The following is an 18,751-nucleotide window of genomic DNA, read 5'->3' on the forward strand; positions in this document are numbered from 1 at the left end:
TTCTGGATTCAACAGGGAAACTATGAAGAGAAACTGATATAGGAGACATGAATTAGTTCAACTTATACAACTAAACTGAGCTAAAAACAATGGTCATTAAGACAGCAACACATGCCTTTATCCAGTATATTACTCAGTCTTTTCTTAAAATTTTAAATCTAAGTACATTAATATAATATCTTCTTACTTAAAACAAGTTTTGCTATCACGAGCCATTTTGGGGCCTCAGTTTCACCTCGGCCAGCAATGATGGGTGGAATAACACGGCACAATTAGCTTATTGCATGTGAGTCGAACTAAACTCTCAAAATGGCTGACAGATTTGAGTACAGAGCAGCTCCCAAGCAGCCCCCATGCCTTTCAAGAAGGGAAATGAACATCTGTTTGATGTATTTGTTGCTTGGCACGAGCGTAATTGCTTGAGGACAGGGTATTTAAGTGAGCGAGTCAGTGGAAAGGGAAGCCTCTTCTGAGTAATTAGTAGGCTAACTTCTAAAATCACGAGTGGAAGAAGACTGTTATTGTGCATGACTTTACAGTTACTGCATACTCAGATGCTCAAATCGCTTTTGCATGTTCACTGTAGTCAAGTGATTACAATACAATGTGGCTGTCGCAGGCATACACTGACACAGACATGATTCATCATGAAACACTACAGTTCAAGGGTGCACGGACCCGTACGCATGTTTACACATCTGCATATGCTGCTTCGGATAAGTGTATTTCACATCAGCCTTGTTCATGGGCTGCTGTAAACTATAAGGCCTACCTGGGATGGAGGAAATGGAAAGATGTTATTTTGGAAAAGCCTTGTGTGTACCAAACCAGGGGATTACAATTTATCTGCAATGATTATTAAAAAAAAAAAACCCTGAGAAACTGAACAATAAGACTGCAATTTATATTCTAAGCATCATGTTCTTATGCATAATAGTGAAGAAACAAAGCAGATTTGCTTTAAAATGTAAGCCCTGACAATAAAACACACACCCTCTAAGGTTACTTGAGCCAAAGGATTGCTGTTTGAATCCAACTAAAGCATATTGACCCCATTATAATTTTCAAATTATTTTTCTTTTCAATCTGGACTTTGAATCATATAAGAAAATGCAGTTTACGTTATACATTTATCCTTACTAAAGAGCTTTTAAGCATCACAGCTGTCTGAGTGCTTCACTGAGTGTTTCACGTCACATATAAAGCCCTCAGATCAAGTCACTGGATATCATTCTGATTTTCATCAACTCCCTGTTCCTTATGCATTTAATAATAATGTTCAAAAGGATAAGCTAACAAACTAACAGATATGAAAACCGACTTTCTCTTATCCGCATTTTCACTGAAGTGTGGAGGAGGCAACCTGACCCACTTACTCCACTCACTTAGCTTATCCACACATGTCTGTATTAATTATAAACAAAATTACTCATCATACATGTTTGACAATTTGTTTTTAACTGTTCTTTTGGCCTACTGGACCATTAGTTCCTAATATCTGCCTTAAACAAACCAACAAAGGAACAAATGGGTAGAGAAATCTACAGTTTTCCTCGGACATAACGTGATTAAAAATTAGCTCTTAATGTGGGAGAGAAAAGGGTTTACACAAGAAATTACTGGCGCAGTTATGCTTGGCCTAAGTGTTGTCACATCAACTTCTAGAAGTTAAATGGCACTGAAGTACATTAAGTGGAGAACTGTGGGATTTCAAGCACATGGTCTTCATCAGGAGCGACACAATCTATTCGATCTGTTTTGACTGGCTAATTGGAAAAATGTTTTCCGTCCAATATCAACCCAAGTCGAAAAGCAGGATGGGGATTCTGGTTCGGAAAGAATGGAATTTCTCCCTCCCATCTGAGGCACATTTCTGGATTTCCTTGGTGATATAACTCTTTAACTCTCACCAACTCCACACTTCAGCTTCTGTCTTGTCTGTGGCCTCCATCCTTCTGCATAGTTCCCATGCATGGGGTGGAGACAGGAAGAAGCAGAGGATGGACCGTCGCACGTCACCAGCACTCCCCAGCTCTCTCGCTTTTCCTCGCAGCTCAGTCAGGATTGATGGTGAGAGAGATGGCCCGAAGTCAGCAACAGGAACTGTGTTGAATGAAAACAGTGAAGGACTGAAAAAAAAAGGTTTTCATCGTTAAAGTGTTGTTGGACCCGTTTTGGAGTCAACTTCAGAGAGGAGCCGCTGATTTGCGTTTGCGCGTCTGTGCCCCGAATGTTGCGCCACATTGCGTTTCGCTGTCCAGCTGGCATGTGAGTGATTGCGTGCAGTTTGCAGTGCGCACGGTCGATTACCACCATTTGGACTGGCAGTAGCTCTGATGAGTCTAACTATTACACGTCCGTGGAGCGCTTTTGCCAGATGATACCTGTTGATTTTGCATCGCGCCATGTCCTACTGTCGGACTGAAGTGGACAATGAAGTTATGGGATAGTCTAACCACTTGTTTGATACTGCTGAGTGCCGTTTACGCCAGCCCGCTGCTCCAGAGCCCGCAGCAGCCCACGTCCACCAAGAGGAGAGGGCGCGTCGCCGAGAGTCCCCCCGAGCTCCCGCCCGTTCAGATCGGCCTGTCTGTTTCTTCCACGAGCATGAGCCGCGCGGATACCGCAAACAGGGACGAAACGCTGGCTGGAGGAGACAAATGTGAGGGTAGCGAAAGTGCGCAAACCCGATAAGTCATTTGCAATGAGATTTGTGTGAATTGCTTAAAGACGTGATGGTGATGTGTCTACCAGAAAGAGAAAAAAATCAAAAATTGGCAAACCTAACAACAAATAGAAAACATGTGTAAGTGGTCACCAGTTAAGTTGCTTATACTTAAAATTTCTTTTATTTTATGCTGAACGAATTACATATTTGATTCAGATTGATCATGGTCTTAAAACCTTTGCAGTTACACGTCTCATCATACTCAGTTTATTGGCAGATGAATGCCTCTCTTTTTTCCGCTCAGAAGAATAACTTCAAGTGGTAATAATTAGGAATTCATTTTCCATCAAGTAACTTGTGCCACGAGGCTACATAGTAGCTGTGTTGTCTTCATTGTTTAATCCCACTTAAACGTAAAAGCGTCTGGTGACAATGGGACTCATTCGTAAGACACCTAAATCCACCCCATCAGTATTTCCTCCACAGAAGAGACCTCTGTATCATTTAAAGATGTGCATGTGTAGTTTACTGACACACCACTGCATGTGTTCAATAGCCAGTGGGGTGTGTAGAAGTGAAACAGTGTGTTCTGTCCAGCCTTATGCATGTCTCTTAATTGGTTTCAGACACCACTGAGGAGCCCCTCCCAAATGAGTTTGAAGATGTGGTGAACTTCATCAAAGTAACCATCAGTAGAATGCGTCGCTCCTCCTCGCTCACTGTGTCCTCATCTACCTCCGCCACCAGCACCACCACCGCTGCCGTCCCCATCTCTTCCCCCTCCAAAGATAACTTTGACAGCAGGACCCGACATAGAAGGAGAAAGAGGAAAAGGACAAGCCAGCGAAACAGTAACAGAAGAGAAGGGGGATCTAGAGGTGCTGGCGCAGGTGGGAAGATTAGAGGCGGTGGTAGAGGACAGGGCTGCGTGCTAAAACAGATCCACCTCAACGTGTCTGACCTCGGTCTGGGCTACCGCTCCAGTGAGGAAATGATATTCAGGTACTGCTCAGGACCGTGCAGAAAGTCAGAGACAAACTACGACAAAATCCTTTACAACCTCATTCACAACAGGAGGCTTCCCGCCAAAGACGTTCCCCCTCAGGCTTGCTGTCGGCCAATAGCGTTCGACGACGATCTCTCGTTTCTGGACGACAGCCTGGTTTACCACACCGTGAGGAAGCACTCCGCCAGAAGATGTGGCTGCGTGTAGGGAGTGCAACTTGTCAGGCTTTGTGTAATTTTAACTTTTTATACTCCCACTCTATAGTGGTATAATGTTAAGTGTTTTTTCTTTTGTTTTGATTTCACTCACGGAAGCTTTTTGGCATGTGGTGATTTATGACTTGGATTTAGCAGTATAGGAGTAAATAAACAGGAAGTGGCATTACACAAGTTTTCACCCCAGAGAAATTACTTTTAAGAGTTACCTCGGCACGGTTACAGCTTCTATGACTTCCTTTACAGCCTACAGCTTGGCTATGTGGGATTTGATATTCCCATCTATACTCAGTCACAGTCACACATTCAGCCAACTCACTCTGTCTACTGTACAGCACATAAGTTACACAAAACGTCACACATATGAGATGTATTTATGAAATCTTGAATATATTAAGTTATTGATATTTATTTGTTTTTTTAATGAATAAATGTTATTTATTACTGTGATCAGATCTATGGGAGTGTGCCAAAGATTTAAATCAAATATGATTTATTTTGATATAAAAGCAGTACACTGCAATACCATCTTTTACGCATCAGTATCTAATCTTAAAGGTACCCCGTTGAGTTGTCTTGACAATGTTAGGAGTGCATCCAGGGTTTCTCACCACAACACAGTGTGGGTGTCTTTGAGGTCTCGCAAATGAGCCAGCACACATTTCGAGTCTAACATTGTTTACATCCATGTTCACTAGCTTCCAGGCTTATTTGTCTTCATCCTTTCTACTCCTGCTTCTTTACTTCTGTTACTCCCACTGATCAGCAGAGCATCTTAAATATGTAGGAAGCTGTACGGCATCTGTCTGTGTCGTGCGTGTGTGCACGACACAAACAGAATGCAGACCTGTTCTCATAAACATCACGCTGTTGTGTTTTCAATTCATCAAAAACTCCCCAAGGAAAGCTTTAAAGGTTTTTCTGCCTTTGTACAAGTAGCTCATTTGACTGTTTCCTGATTGAAGCTACGCGAAAGCATTTTCTTGTCATGGTTAGAGCTCGTTCCTCCTCTTAGCTGAATTAAACCAACCTCAAAAACAAACATGCAGCTATACGTTCTAGAGTATGTGTGCTCAAATTGTCTTATTTTTAATGTTAATAAATGCATTTTTACAGTGTACTGTATTCTGTAATGAAAAAAGGAGAAAAAATGACCCCATTCCTTTGTTAATGAGCTTAGAAGACAACAGCATACTGTTTTAAGTCTGTCCAACCTTCAGAAAGTTTAGAAAAACATTCTGATTTGCAATTTGATCCCAGAATGCTTTCATATAAATCTTGTTTTAGTCCCTTTTTACCTAAGACAGGAGCAATTGAGCATTGGGCCTTGGTTCTTAAAGAAATAATAAAAGATGAACAGAATCTGATGTTATCAAATGACGAGAAGAAACAATAAACACAAGAGAGACAAGATAGTACAATACCTATAGTACAGGGATAAAAGGAAGGTGGGACTGACAGGGAGTGATGAAAAGAAGATGGATCAAAGTGGCGGGGGGTGTCAAAAGATCTTACAACACGAGCAAAATAGCATGGAAGAATAAGCAGCGAGTTTAGAGCTGAAGTGTATGTTGGAAAAGAAAGGAAAGACTATTAAAAATTTGGGAAATATCCAGAGAAGACAGTAATGAGGACGAGGATGTGAGGATTGGAGAACATGAGAAGGGAGATGTTTAACTAATGTGTGTGGCCACTATCTGATCCACTCCTCTTATCTCACATTTCACAGCCCTTCCTCTCCTGAACTTTGAGTCAGTGCAACCTCGTTCAAAAGCTACAGGGCATACGCCAGCTTACAGATTCAGTTTTTTCATTTTTTAAGTGTCGTATTCATCCATAAATACCATTATGTGATTCTGTGTGAAAAATCATGCCCTACAGCAGACATGCTCAGAGCTGCTTTGATTACAATTTTAGAGGCAGACATGTGTAGCTCCACTGTTTTGCTTTGGAGACAAGATGTCAAAGAGAAGAGATGTCCTTTATAATGGTTATAGGTCTCGCTGTGAACTGCACCTGTCTACTGTTCAAACGTTCTGTTTGCAAGAGGCATCCAATCAGAAACAAAGTTGGATTAAAGTAGAGGTGCCCTTTAAGCAAGACGAGCTAAAATAGCTTGTTTCAGACAGGATAAACTGATAGTCTGCACCGAGGCCCAGTATAGAAGAAGTAAGGATTACTTAAATGTGAATTAACCAAAGCTACTGTAACAGAGTACAAAAATAAGACTATGGAGCCCAAAATGAGGACGACAGGTCAAATCGTGAAGTAATGAAGGCGTTTTTGTCCCCTCCATTTGTCCTTTGAACTAACAAATGTATACAAATCACCATATATTTAAAAAACTGGCAACTAGTAATTTTTCTACTAAGCCAGTTATGCAATATTAAGATCTGAAGAGTAAACAGAATGAGTCACTTTCCAGTCATTATGTCTACTTTGAATTATTTTAGTGTCCAAGCCACACATGAACAAGTTGCACTCAAAAAGCCTTGTGTATAAATATTTGTAGTAGCCACCATTCGGGTTGCCAAACACTATAATAAAATATAGTCTGATGGACAATATGAAGAAAATGTGAGCAATTAAATGTAACCCTGAAAGATGGCAACAGCAACCTGTTCTAGCTGCACTATGGAAAGTATAAATAACAAGTGCTATAGTCGTAGACAACAGAGGAAACCATTAGAGCCAAATGACACCTAGCAGGCAGTGTCATTACAGTCAGGCCAGTGTTCTGTTCTTTTGTTCACGGTGTTAGAGGAGCTTGTAATGAGGGATAATGTTCCACTTGAGTGTAATACAACACAAGTGTTAATGCTTAAAGGGGCGGTGTTCCAAACAGGTGCTAAATGCTGGCAGAGCTACAAGTGTTGACATAGTTTTCATACATGAGACCTCTTTTCTGTACTGTTCACCCATTTGTTCACTGCTGTAAAAAACATTAAAATATCCTGGCTCATAGGAAACCTGGCATATCCAAATGTGAAGTTTTTCTCCAGACTACTTCTGTTGACAAAAAGCAAAAGACCCAGTCACTGGGTGAGTGTGAGTGAAATCCCCGAGGCTCTGAGCTTGAAAATTTGGACAAATAAAACCATTTTTGTAATTTAGAAATTCTTTTTATTTTTATATTTGGGTTAGCTTCCACTTTTCAAAGCAAATTTCGACCATCCAACCTCCTAATGATGTTTTAAAACATGACTGCAAAATAATATATTGTGGGGTTTTGAAGAGCATAAAATATATATGCATATATATTTTTGAAAAATTAAAAGACGGATTTATAAATTAATATCCTATAAGCCTATAATCCTATAGCAGTCTATGCTGGGAAGAATTAAAGCAGCTCTGGAGGCAAAAGGAGGTCCAACCCAGTACTAACAAGCTGTAACTTAAGAAGTGATAACTAACTATAAACTAAGGCACCACTTATTTCCTACTTGATCACTGTTCTCTGGTCTGGAAAACTTTGTTATGTTCTAAGAAAAATCCTGGTGATTTTACATGTCTGGGAACTTACCAGTCAGGGTGGGTCACTTAAAGATTAGCTTATAGGAAGTGTCAAACCCTGTACCAGCATTATATCATTTTATACCTAATGAAATGACCAGTGAATATATTAAAACACTGTGATACACAATGGTGGATGCAAAATAGAGCAGTCAGCAGCGAAATTGGGTCTGGGTCATTGTTTCCTCTTCCAACAAGACGCTGGTGAAGAATTACCTTCAGAAGACCAAAGTGAACGTTACTGATTGGCCTGCACAAAGCCTTGAATTAACTCCCACTGAAAATCTGTTGGATGGAACTAAAGACAAAGGTCCGTGTCAGAAGATCATTACATCTGGAGGAGAATAGAAGAATGGGCTGGGATTATTCAGGAGATGTGTGTGAGACTCGTTGAAACCATAGCAAACAACTGCAGGCTGTTATCCAGTAAAAAGGGTATGCAACAGACTATTAGCATCAGGCGGGCTAACAATTTTCACCCTGGTAGTTTTTGATTTTTTGGAAATTGCTTTTTTCTGTAAATAAACCAAAAAACATCTTGCATCTCAGCCTCAAACCTTCCAATTTCCTTAAAGATTTACTTTATAAGAAATTGGAAGCACATATTCCCTCCTCATCTTGTTTATTGTTGTTTACAAGAGGAAGCAATTGTGGGCAGAGTCTTGTTAGTCAGTATTGGGCTAGCTGGCATGAGAAAAGATACAGATGATAACCTGAATGTAATCATGGTTCGATGAAGCATGTCTGGGGTCTTCATGAGAAATCTGTCAAACTAAAAGAAGCTCTTTGTGCCACCGCTCTGGAATCTGTCAGAATGACTCAGGCTACGTGACAAGACAATTGCAAAGACAACCACAGAAAGAGAAAGGCGAGTCATCATAGATGAAAATAATACAGCTACCAATTCAGGATGTATTATGACAACACAATACTGATGCTGTCTCACCCTGTTGTTTTAGATCAAAAGAAGCTCCAAGATTTCTTTTTTTTACTCGCCACCGAAGACTCATGAAAGTAGCTTTCATGAGTCTTTTAATGAGAAGTTCTTGCTTCACAAGTGAAAACACAAAGGGAGGAAGAGAGGGCTGGAGTTTTGGTGCCAAAGTTCTGCTATATCAAAATAGACAGTACAAAGTATATCAAAAAACTAAATCACTCGTATTTTTTTCTGATACAAGAAACAGGCCTGCCACCCTGTCAGTGCTGTTTAAACACTGCTGTGCATCACTGGATTGGCTGAAACACAAAGCAGAGGCAGAGGGAATTAACTTGGAGCTGTAACCGGACTGCACCGATCATCAGTTGGCTTATCATCAAACCTACAGTCTGGACCACCAACCACAGACTCCCCACTCATCACTGTTACCACACACACTGAGACACGTGTTATCAGTCATCACTGTAGTGAACTGCAGATGGAACATGCACTGTTTCAGCCAATTGCCAACAAGAGGGAGACAGCACCAGCTTCTAACTCTGTAACGTCGGTGGTACAATGCATTAAAAAAACAGATATTAATTTCATTTAATAGTCTTTATACGTCTGAATCATTTGATCTTAAGCAAGTATTATAGCTTTAAACATGACTTGATGCCCTGCAATATGAAGTGATGAGAGGTGTGAATGCAACACTATCACCTGCGTGTTGCTGTGTGAGAGGTGTTAGTTCAGATAGTTAAATATTCAGGTGTAACCAGAGAATGTCCTTTACACCTGCTCTGTGTGTGCATGCATCTATGCCTCAAAGTGCATGTGTCTACATCTCTGGCATATTAGTTAAATAATTTTGCTCTCTCTCTTTTTTTTAAAAAGTGCCATTTGTAATATTTTAAAGGGAAAATTGGATCATTATACAGGAAAACATGCTCTCCTTAGGTTTTTCATGCATCATATTTTATTGAGCAATTCATATTTGGTCAGTTAGGCGCTACTGATGGGGTGATGGCATTTACACATACTTATCTGTGGACTATACGAGGAAACCACAAAAATAAAGAAAGAAATCAATTACATTTGTGATCAAAGACCATAAATCATTAAGCCCTCTGAGCTATTGTGTTCTCCAGCTTAACAGTCTTTTTCTAAAGACATTTCAGCAAATCCTTTACAACATTTTACCTTCTCCGTTTTGCTTTCACTGAAGTGCTTTCGGGATCTCATGTGCGCAAACTCTTTTCTGAATGAACGCTGTCACCTCGAGAAGGCACAGCTGAAGATTTGTAGACAGGCTGTTTAATGACGTGATTCTCTTGTCGGCCTCTGTATTTGTTAGAGTGTAAGGGTAAGAAACAGCTCACAGGCAGAGCAAACAGTAGCCCTGCTGGAGTGGAAACTGTCTGCTCCGATGTGACACACTACATCAAGCAAAGAGGCAGCTGCTGAGCTGATGTGACAGACAGACCACTGCCAAAGATACACACCAGCAAAGATGTTACATTTGATTTTTTTTTTTTTTTGACCAGCTGGAAATTACTTACAATGAAATGTGTATTCTTAATCAGGAGTGGGAAATTAATTTTCCCAAGGGGTCACATGAGTAACTGGGACTGTTGTGGAGGGCCGCACTAATAAGCTGAAATCTATTCTGGTCAGTATTAATTTAATTTCTTTATAAAATGCTATAAACTCCTCAAAAGATTATATGTAACACAATTAATTAATCACCGACCCCTTTTCTAAAACAGGAATTTTTTGGGAAGACAACACAGAGACAGACATGACCATATTTCAGCAAGAAGGTAGAGCTCGGATCTACATTCATTTTAGCTTGCCTGGGTTAACAAAGTGTAGCAATAATTTAGCACTGTACCAAATCAGTAGAAGCTAGTGGAAAACCACGTGGTCAGGTCCCGAGCACCATCTAAATGAGTGAGTTGTGTATCTAAAATCACAAAGTTATTAAGACCAAAACCAATTATTTCACCAGGTAAAAAACATGTTTACAGCTGCCGTTAAGTTGGGCGTTTTAACATCGGGGCCTTTTGAATCTCTGCTGGACTGTTCCATGATGAATACATGACAATTAAAGAAATTAGTTTCAGCAACATAGAAGGACAAGTTTCTATTTGTAACATTTTGACGACATGCTTAAAGAAACCATTAGAAGTTGACCCCAAAGACTGTAAATAAAAGACGGAGGTGGACTTAAGCCATGCTTTAAGTGCTTCACACGTGTAGTTTTTAAATGGTCACCAGGTTTCTGTACCTGTTAGTGCAAAGATATTTCAGGTCTTATAGAAGTCTATGAGACGACGGTTCTCTGGCTTAGACTCTAAAAACACACTCCCACAGCAATTTTTGGCTCCGCCCCTAATTTCAGGTCATACTGAATAAAATGTTACATCTATTTTTAAAATTGGTCATACTATGTTTTAGAAAGGATCATTATCTGGGTTATAATGACTTAGCAGTCACAAGTTAATGAGCATGCGATTTCAAGGTCAGACTTCATGAAGTTGGCGCTGATAAGGCTCTTCTTGAGACTTCAAAAACCAACGGTATCTACATCCGTCTTTTCAGCTGTCTGTGCTTCTGCATCTGAAAAGTGGCACTCATTTGAAAGTACCTTAAAACCTCCATTCTTTTTAATGGGCAGAAGGGGGCACTGCAAAAAGACTTCCAGTTATATCGAAGTTCATGGGAAAACAGTGCTCAGCTCTAGTTCTCTGTGACCTCAATAAACACTTTCATGATGACCTCATGGGCTCAGTTGCTAGTAGGGAAGTCACACTGAATGCAAGATGAAGTTTATTTTGCAAGTTTTGGTCATTATTAGGGTCAGATAGGGCATGCCCATTGGCTAGTGACCTGTCAATCATAAGTCATTAGCCAATGCAGATGGAGTGCTTCTTAGTTTCATAGACAGATCCAATCTTGACCGTCATGTCCGGTTGCAAAACTGCAGAAAATTTTGTAAATAGTAGTAAGTAAAATTTATTTATATAGCACTTTTTAAAACAGGAAGTTATTTCAAAGTGCTTCACATGGGAATAAAAGCATATCAACCACAGACTCCCCACACTGTCACGAAATGTTCAGCATGCCTTCAAATGGGGCGGGTGCTTGATGTCACAATAGCTATTTCCCTCTTTGATATACAGTCTACAGTTCAGTCTTGACCCTTGACCTCGACTGTGTTCAGTATATTAAATATATATTTTCAAGTACATCTGTTTCTTTCATTAGAAAGTTTTGATTCTGCAGAAGATCACATGATATTATATAAAAAAGTCAACTGCTGTTTCTAAGGTTCAGAAAGTGAACTCCTTCCCAACTTATACAGTGTTTTTAGATTTGGATTTATTGTTCAAGATTGACAAATAACACATTCATAACTTCTTTATCTGATTTTGCGGTTGGCTCAAAACCTTTTAAATCTGTAAAGATGAGAATCACGAAAAACAACATCAAACGCTAACTTTAAACAACCATGATATACATGTGTATATTTTTTACAAAATAATTAAATTTGCAGGCCTTTAATGTTGTTTCCTCCATCCACGAGGCGCCCTGTGTCACATAAAATAAAACATGAACTTAGACGTCACATGACAACATGCTACAGCTGTTCCCTTCAGGGTCATAAAGGTTATGAATGTTACAAAATGTCCATAACACACAATGTCAATACATCAGTGGTGCATTCCTCTCATCGTTTACACATGTGGCCCTGGAGCACCTCTGCTACACTGAGGTACAGAGTGGAACCGTTATACTCTCCTTTGTAAACACACTAGTGTGTGTGTGTGTGTGTGTGTGTGTGTGTGTGTGTGTGTGTGTGTGTGTGTGTGTGTGTGTGTGTGTGTGTGTGTCTAAAAACCCAGGAGGCAAACCAGACCCCAACTTACCATTCATCCTCCCTCATGAGGAAGCAGCAGACCTCCCTTTATCCCTTCCCCACTTCTCACTATCCCTCCATCTTCTTTCCATCCTTCACAACCTCCCACATCTCTGCTTACCCTCCCAGTTCTTCTCTCTGTTCCTCTGTTTTCTGGTGCTTTTTATTGCCCTGAGAATAGATGCAAAACCTGGCCTGGTGTCTTCGCTGCCTCCTGTGTACGTGAGTGTAAATCCACATTACACTTCTCTCCGTGTCTGTATATCCCTGATGTTAAAGGGAGGAACCTCTCGTTTCCTCCATAAACACCTCGGTGGTATGCAAAAGATCTGCAGTGAGGATGTATGATTTTTTTCAGCCTTTGTAACTCAGGTATAATTTCTAAATAAGAATAATAAGTTGTTGCAATTTGTTAAATGGGCATTAAGGAAAAATTATTTGATTTTTTTGTCCAGCTTAAAAAGAAAGAACTAGAGATGAATCCATTTAGCCACTGAAGTCAGTCTATTTGTGTCTGTAATGGGTGATGGATTGTTCATTTCGTTAATCTTGGATTAACCTTTATGAAAGCAATCCACTCTACTTCAGTAAAATAATGTAATACACTAACACAGAATAAGAACTGCTAAATATTTTTGTCAAAGCATCATACTTAATAGGAAACTGATTTGACACAATTATTGAGTGTTAAAACAAATGTAACAATCTAAGTTACTGTGTTTTCTTTCTGGATATTTCTGGAACTATTTTACTTTTTTCTAGGTTAGCCTTTTATTGTAGTTTGTACAGCATCTGGACACAAGATCAAGCACTGCTTGTGACTACTATCAGCGAATTCTGTTACACAATGCTGCATGACAAATTGCTGATCTGCTGAATCTCAGCTTACCGCTGGGACCAGGCTTTGAGTCCTCAGTGAGCAAGCAAGCTGAAGCATCGCAACAGGACAATGCTGGGATGAAACAAACTCCAGCTCGTGGATTTTCTTGTTAACCATGTTTCTTTTTTAAAACTTCAGTTTTTAGTCAGTGACCTCCTGTCTTTGAGTGAAGTTTGAATCATGGTAGAAAAATTTGCTCTGGACAGCTACACTTCTTCCGACAATAATGGCTTTAAGTCACATCTTCAGGTAACCTAAACTGGTACACGTGGACCCTAAATGGCTAATGTGTCAAACTCAGTAGAGATTTACCAAACATAAAAATGCATTGGTGTCTTTGATGATTTGTTAAAAATGATTGTAATGTTTTAAACTAAAAATCTTACAAACGCCTTTAATTGTTAACCAAATCATTGTCCAAACCACAACCCTAACCCTAACCCCAGGAGACTCAGACAATAATACACTCAAGACAAGGAGCGGAAGGGAAACAGGTGAGAAGACAGCAGAAGACAATTAACCTAATAAATCGACTGCTTTCAAAATAAAACAGGAAACAACTAAACAAGGAATCACAAACAGACATATAGACTTAACATGACACAGGTGGATACAAAGATGGTTAAATTAATTAACAGATCCAAATAAAAACTATACTAACACTAACGGAAACCAGAAAACAAAAGCAGAAAGAACTAAAGATGAAACACGCCGTCAATACCATAACAAGGAGCTCCAAAAAATACAAAACCTTGGGTATAAAGCCCAGAGCTAACATAAATATATTGCATGTAAATAACAAGAAAAGTTGATTATTTCAAAAAATTTGCAAATTTGCATCAGTCACATTGAAAAGTCCCCAGCTTGCTCAAAGTTATTGGAAACATGTAAAGGAAAATTACAAAATGCAACGGTAGGAAGGGGAAGTTTCCTTCTAAATCAATGCAACATGTGTTTGATTGCTTTGTAGAGACATTGTCATATTAAACAGGTTGCATTTAATATTTAACAGCAAGATTTATACATACATACACTTGTAAATACACATTTTTGTTGCTATAATTGGGAAGAAATTAATTGGCCTAATGCATTCCTTTTCCCCTTATGTCAGCCTTAGACTGGCCTAGACATAACCTTAACCCTAAAACCAAGTCAGGGCCGAAACAGCACTCTTATTAGGTGCAGAAATGTCCTCCCACTGATCTTCTTAAACTGCTCATCACTAAGATAATGGATGGCTAACATACTAATACAGACATGTATGAGCTGTACTCTTGTCTTCTAACAAAAGCCACAACCACTCTCTAAGATTGAAGCACATGGAAAAAACAACAGCAGAGCATGCCAAAAGTTGACATACAGTACCACTGGACCATATGTGCCTACATAAATCTACTGCTCATCACGATGCTAAAACGATATGTGCTTCCCAAGCAAGCAAGCATTCTTCCGCCATTGCACAAGTGTGTCCTCATTTTGTCCTTTATCGGGGAAAGAGAAAACGATATGGACTGCATTTGCATTCGTTTTTAAATGAAATTTAAAATGAAGTACATATTACATATATATATAACCCTAACCCTAACCCCCTAACCCCTGTCATATATATATATATATATATGACATAAAGACAAGAAAGCTCCTTACCATGCATGGAGGGTTTCACCCCAAGTCCAGCACCCTGAGGCTGTACGCTAAGCGGAAGGAAGGGGGCCGGGGACTGGTGAGTGTCAGCACCACAGTCCAGGATGAGACAACGAACATCCAAGAATACATTGGGAAGATGGCCCCAACTGACCGAGTGCTCAGTGAATACCTCAGGCAGCAGAAACCCAAGAAAGAGGAGGGAGACGAGGAACCATCATGGAAGGACAGGCCCCTGCACGGTATGTACCACCGGCAGATAGAGGAGGTGGCTGATATCCAGAAATCCTACCAGTGGCTGGACAAAGCTGGACTGAAAGACAGCACAGAGGCACTAATCATGGCAGCACAAGAACAAGCTCTGAGTACAAGATCCATAGAGGCTGGGGTCTATCACACCAGGCAAGACCCCAGGTGCAGGCTGTGTAAAGATGCCCCAGAGACAATCCAGCACATAACAGCAGGGTGCAAGATGCTAGCAGGCAAGGCATACATGGAACGCCATAACCAAGTGGCCGGCATAGTGTACAGGAACATCTGTGACGAGTATAACCTGGAAGTCCCGAGGTCAAAATGGGAGATGCCCCCAAGGGTGGTGGAGAATGACCGAGCTAAGATCCTGTGGGACTTCCAGATACAGACGGACAAAAGTGGTGGTGGCTAACCAACCGGACATAGTGGTGGTAGACAAACAGAAGAAGACGGCCGTAGTGATCGATGTAGCGGTTCCGAATGACAGCAATATCAGGAAGAAGGAACACGAGAAGCTGGAGAAATACCAAGGGCTCAGAGAAGAGCTCGAGAGGATGTGGAGGGTGAAGGTAACAGGTGGTCCCCGTGGTAATCGGAGCACTAGGTGCGGTGACTCCCAAGCTAGGCGAGTGGCTCCAGCAGATCCCGGGAACAACATCGGAGATCTCTGTCCAGAAGAGCGCAGTCCTGGGAACAGCTAAGATACTGCGCAGGACCCTCAAGCTCCCAGGCCTCTGGTAGAGGACCCGAGCTGACTAGTAGCAGAAAGTTTGCAGACAAGGATAGTTTCAAATATCTTCACAATATTATGATCACATGTTCACATCACCCTATTTGCACATTTGAATGCTGTGCATACATTTCATGTTAAACACATGTGCTTGTGCAGAGCACAAACTGCACTTTAGCACGTGAATGGAGAGTAGACTTTTTTTTAAAATACCAAAAATACTACTGTTAATAACAGAACTTGTGATCAAATCCAAACCAAACATTAGTGTGTGAGATCCCAAAAATACCTACACAAGTATTTATAAGCCTCTGATCCCCTAACAGACATCTGTTTCCCCCCTGAGGTGAGCGGACCCTGAAATGTATCCCACTAAGCCAGAAAATGACTCACAGAGAGCCAGCAGTTCAAACCTCTGACTCACAGCCCCTTTACAACCTTTCATAGCCTCAAATGACCTTCTTGTGACCCCCTCACAATGCCTTAATAACCCCCATTCAGGCCTGAGTGAGTCAGACAAAACTGATGGAAATTTGATCTGTCATGCCCCCCTCGCTTTGTAATTCACTCACACTGTCAACTTCTGACATGAAAATCCACATGCAAGCGCTCAGACATTCATCATGGGCACGCGCACAAACGGAGACACACACTGACTGATGACTAACTGTCTGTATGAGCGATACATTTCTCTATATGAATATAACAGATGACATGATTATTCATGCTTTGATTTGCTTTGGTTACATGATACAGTAATGGCAATGGTAAAATGGCTTTATTTTGAGAATGTCAATTCAACAACAACTTCCTAAATCCTTACAAATCCTTCCTTACAATTTGTTGTACTTGGTTGTATAATCCCAGTAACACACCAAGAGATATATTTACAGATATATATACATATACACACACACATAGTGTGTAAATAGTGGATGAAAAGATGCAGTAAAAGCCCTTTTTTATCCCTGTACCTTGAAGTAAAGTGGTTTACGTCACTACGAAGCAGGCAAATATTCAGATGATAGTACAAGAAGAGAAAACAAAACATTGTTTCTGGCATACAGAACAGCAGCGAGGGTCTAAAAAACAACTCCATCACACACTGACGGGAAAAAAACCCTGGCTTCTTCAAGTAAAGCCAAAAAATAATTTTAATTCCTGTTTTTTACCGTAGTTGAGAAGAGACTGTCCAAATTCTGGTTTTATGGAAGGCTTTTTTGAGTTTTTGCATTCACAAGAGGTATTCACTTTGTTGAAAATGACCAATATCACATAACCAACTAGTTATTCCTGTTGTAGTTTTCTATAAAAATGCAAATTAAGAAGGATATAGCCTCACTTAAGATGACATTTGTGTCACTCAGACCTAAGCAGACCCAGTAGACCCACAGAAACCACAGAAGCTATCATTGACCATCAGAGTCAGAATATCTAAGTGTCACCTGCTCTTCTTTGATTTTTTTGTTTAATCACCAGAAGCTTTATGTATGCCTTATGCTTTTGCTTTGACTAAAAACATCCAGACCTACAGTCAGAAAAAGTTGAAAACACACACATGATGTTGTATCCTATCATGTTTAGTACACGACCTAACATCCTGATACGCAGAACAGCACTTGGTGTGAAGTTCACGAAGGTTTGCAGCTGTTCTTCTCTTTCCTCTGCATGACTCTGGCATCACTGTGGGAAACATTTTCTGTCTTATTTTTGTAGATAAATCTGCGGTGGAGCTTCCATACTGTGGACACTGTAGATAAATGGCTGTGACACGAAAGGAAAACATTTGAGGACCGGCTACGTCGAATAATGAGCGAGCTTAAATGGAAAAACCTGCTGCGTCTAAGCTGGTCACTCACTGAATCTATTATACAACGAAAGATATCCTGATTGTAGCACTTCACACTGAGGCTGAACACACGGGGATCTGTCGTCACACAGTGAAGTCACACAGGAAGCTGCCGTATTGTCGCCACGGCACGCTGTCGTCAAGAGAACCGTAACAAGAAGGAAGCGCCCTCACACGTGCACATGGAGCCGTCTCCTCCTATGGAGGACAGGCTGAGTGAAGCCCTGCTGCTCTACACAGCTCTCTCACCACCCACCATTCACCCAACTATAAAAGACTTCGTCACTGTTGAAGAGCAAGCTTAGTTAAAGGTTTTGTTAATCAGGTACAGCAGCAAGATTGCGTCGCATTTCCACAAATGTAGTGGAATCACAAAACTGTTTTAATCCATACAACGACTCATCCTACAAAAACACTGGATCTACGGTTCCCATAAGCTAATCTTTTTAATAGATCCACCCTGACTGGTAAATTCCCACATCTTCCAAACTCAACGCTTTACTGTGTAATACATGATATCACCAGGGTCATTTTCTCTGACTTGCCAAAGTCCTCCAGCACAACAGCAGAGAGCAATTATGTAACAGTTTTCACTGTTTGAGAAGCAGAGCTAAACTCAACAAGTATGAAACATTCCTCAGAGATATTAATATGATGGCATCACGCAGTTGCTGCACATCCGTGATGTTAATCTCTCACTCCACCGCATCCCAAAATGAATCTTTTGGACTGATATGATGGATCCTATTGCCATTCTCTCACTGTCATGCTCAAGATTTGAGGTTTGTGATGTGTTTAACTGGTACACTATCCCAGAAAGGGCGTAGGAAAAGTTGTACGCACATTTTCTAGAGCCGTCCACTGGACCAGATTGGAGTGTTTGTTGGGCCAATTCTGGCCCCTGGACCTTCTGTTTGACATCCCTGCTTTAGACTATTCTGGTTGATACTTTGTATACTTGCGATACCCTTATGGGGACAAAATGCCTGCCGCCACGAGTTTGAAAACATTTTTGAGACTCAAAATGTGGTTTTAGTGTCAGGGTTACAATTAGGTTATGGTTAGGTTTAGACTAAGGGTCAGGGTTAGGCATTCATTTTTGATTTTTAGGGTTAGGGTAAGCAGATAGGGAAAGCATTATGTCAATTAGACAATT

At 40.5% G+C, this 18,751-nt stretch overlaps 1 protein-coding gene across 1 annotated transcript; it reads left to right on the forward strand.

Annotated features, from left to right (window-relative positions):
* The first annotated feature begins 1,636 nt into the window (after window positions 1-1,636).
* LOC120733434 (glial cell line-derived neurotrophic factor) lies at window positions 1,637-6,867 on the forward strand. Its single transcript, XM_040031634.1, has 2 exons — window positions 1,637-2,662; window positions 3,295-6,867. The coding sequence occupies exons 1-2, from the start codon at window positions 2,434-2,436 to the stop codon at window positions 3,879-3,881; spliced, it is 816 nt and encodes a 271-aa protein (XP_039887568.1). The 5' UTR covers window positions 1,637-2,433; the 3' UTR covers window positions 3,882-6,867.
* The last annotated feature ends 11,884 nt before the right edge of the window (window positions 6,868-18,751 follow it).

This window comes from Simochromis diagramma, unplaced genomic scaffold (genome assembly GCF_900408965.1).
Source record: "Simochromis diagramma unplaced genomic scaffold, fSimDia1.1 OVJJ01000284.1, whole genome shotgun sequence".
Lineage (NCBI taxonomy): Eukaryota > Metazoa > Chordata > Actinopteri > Cichliformes > Cichlidae > Simochromis > Simochromis diagramma.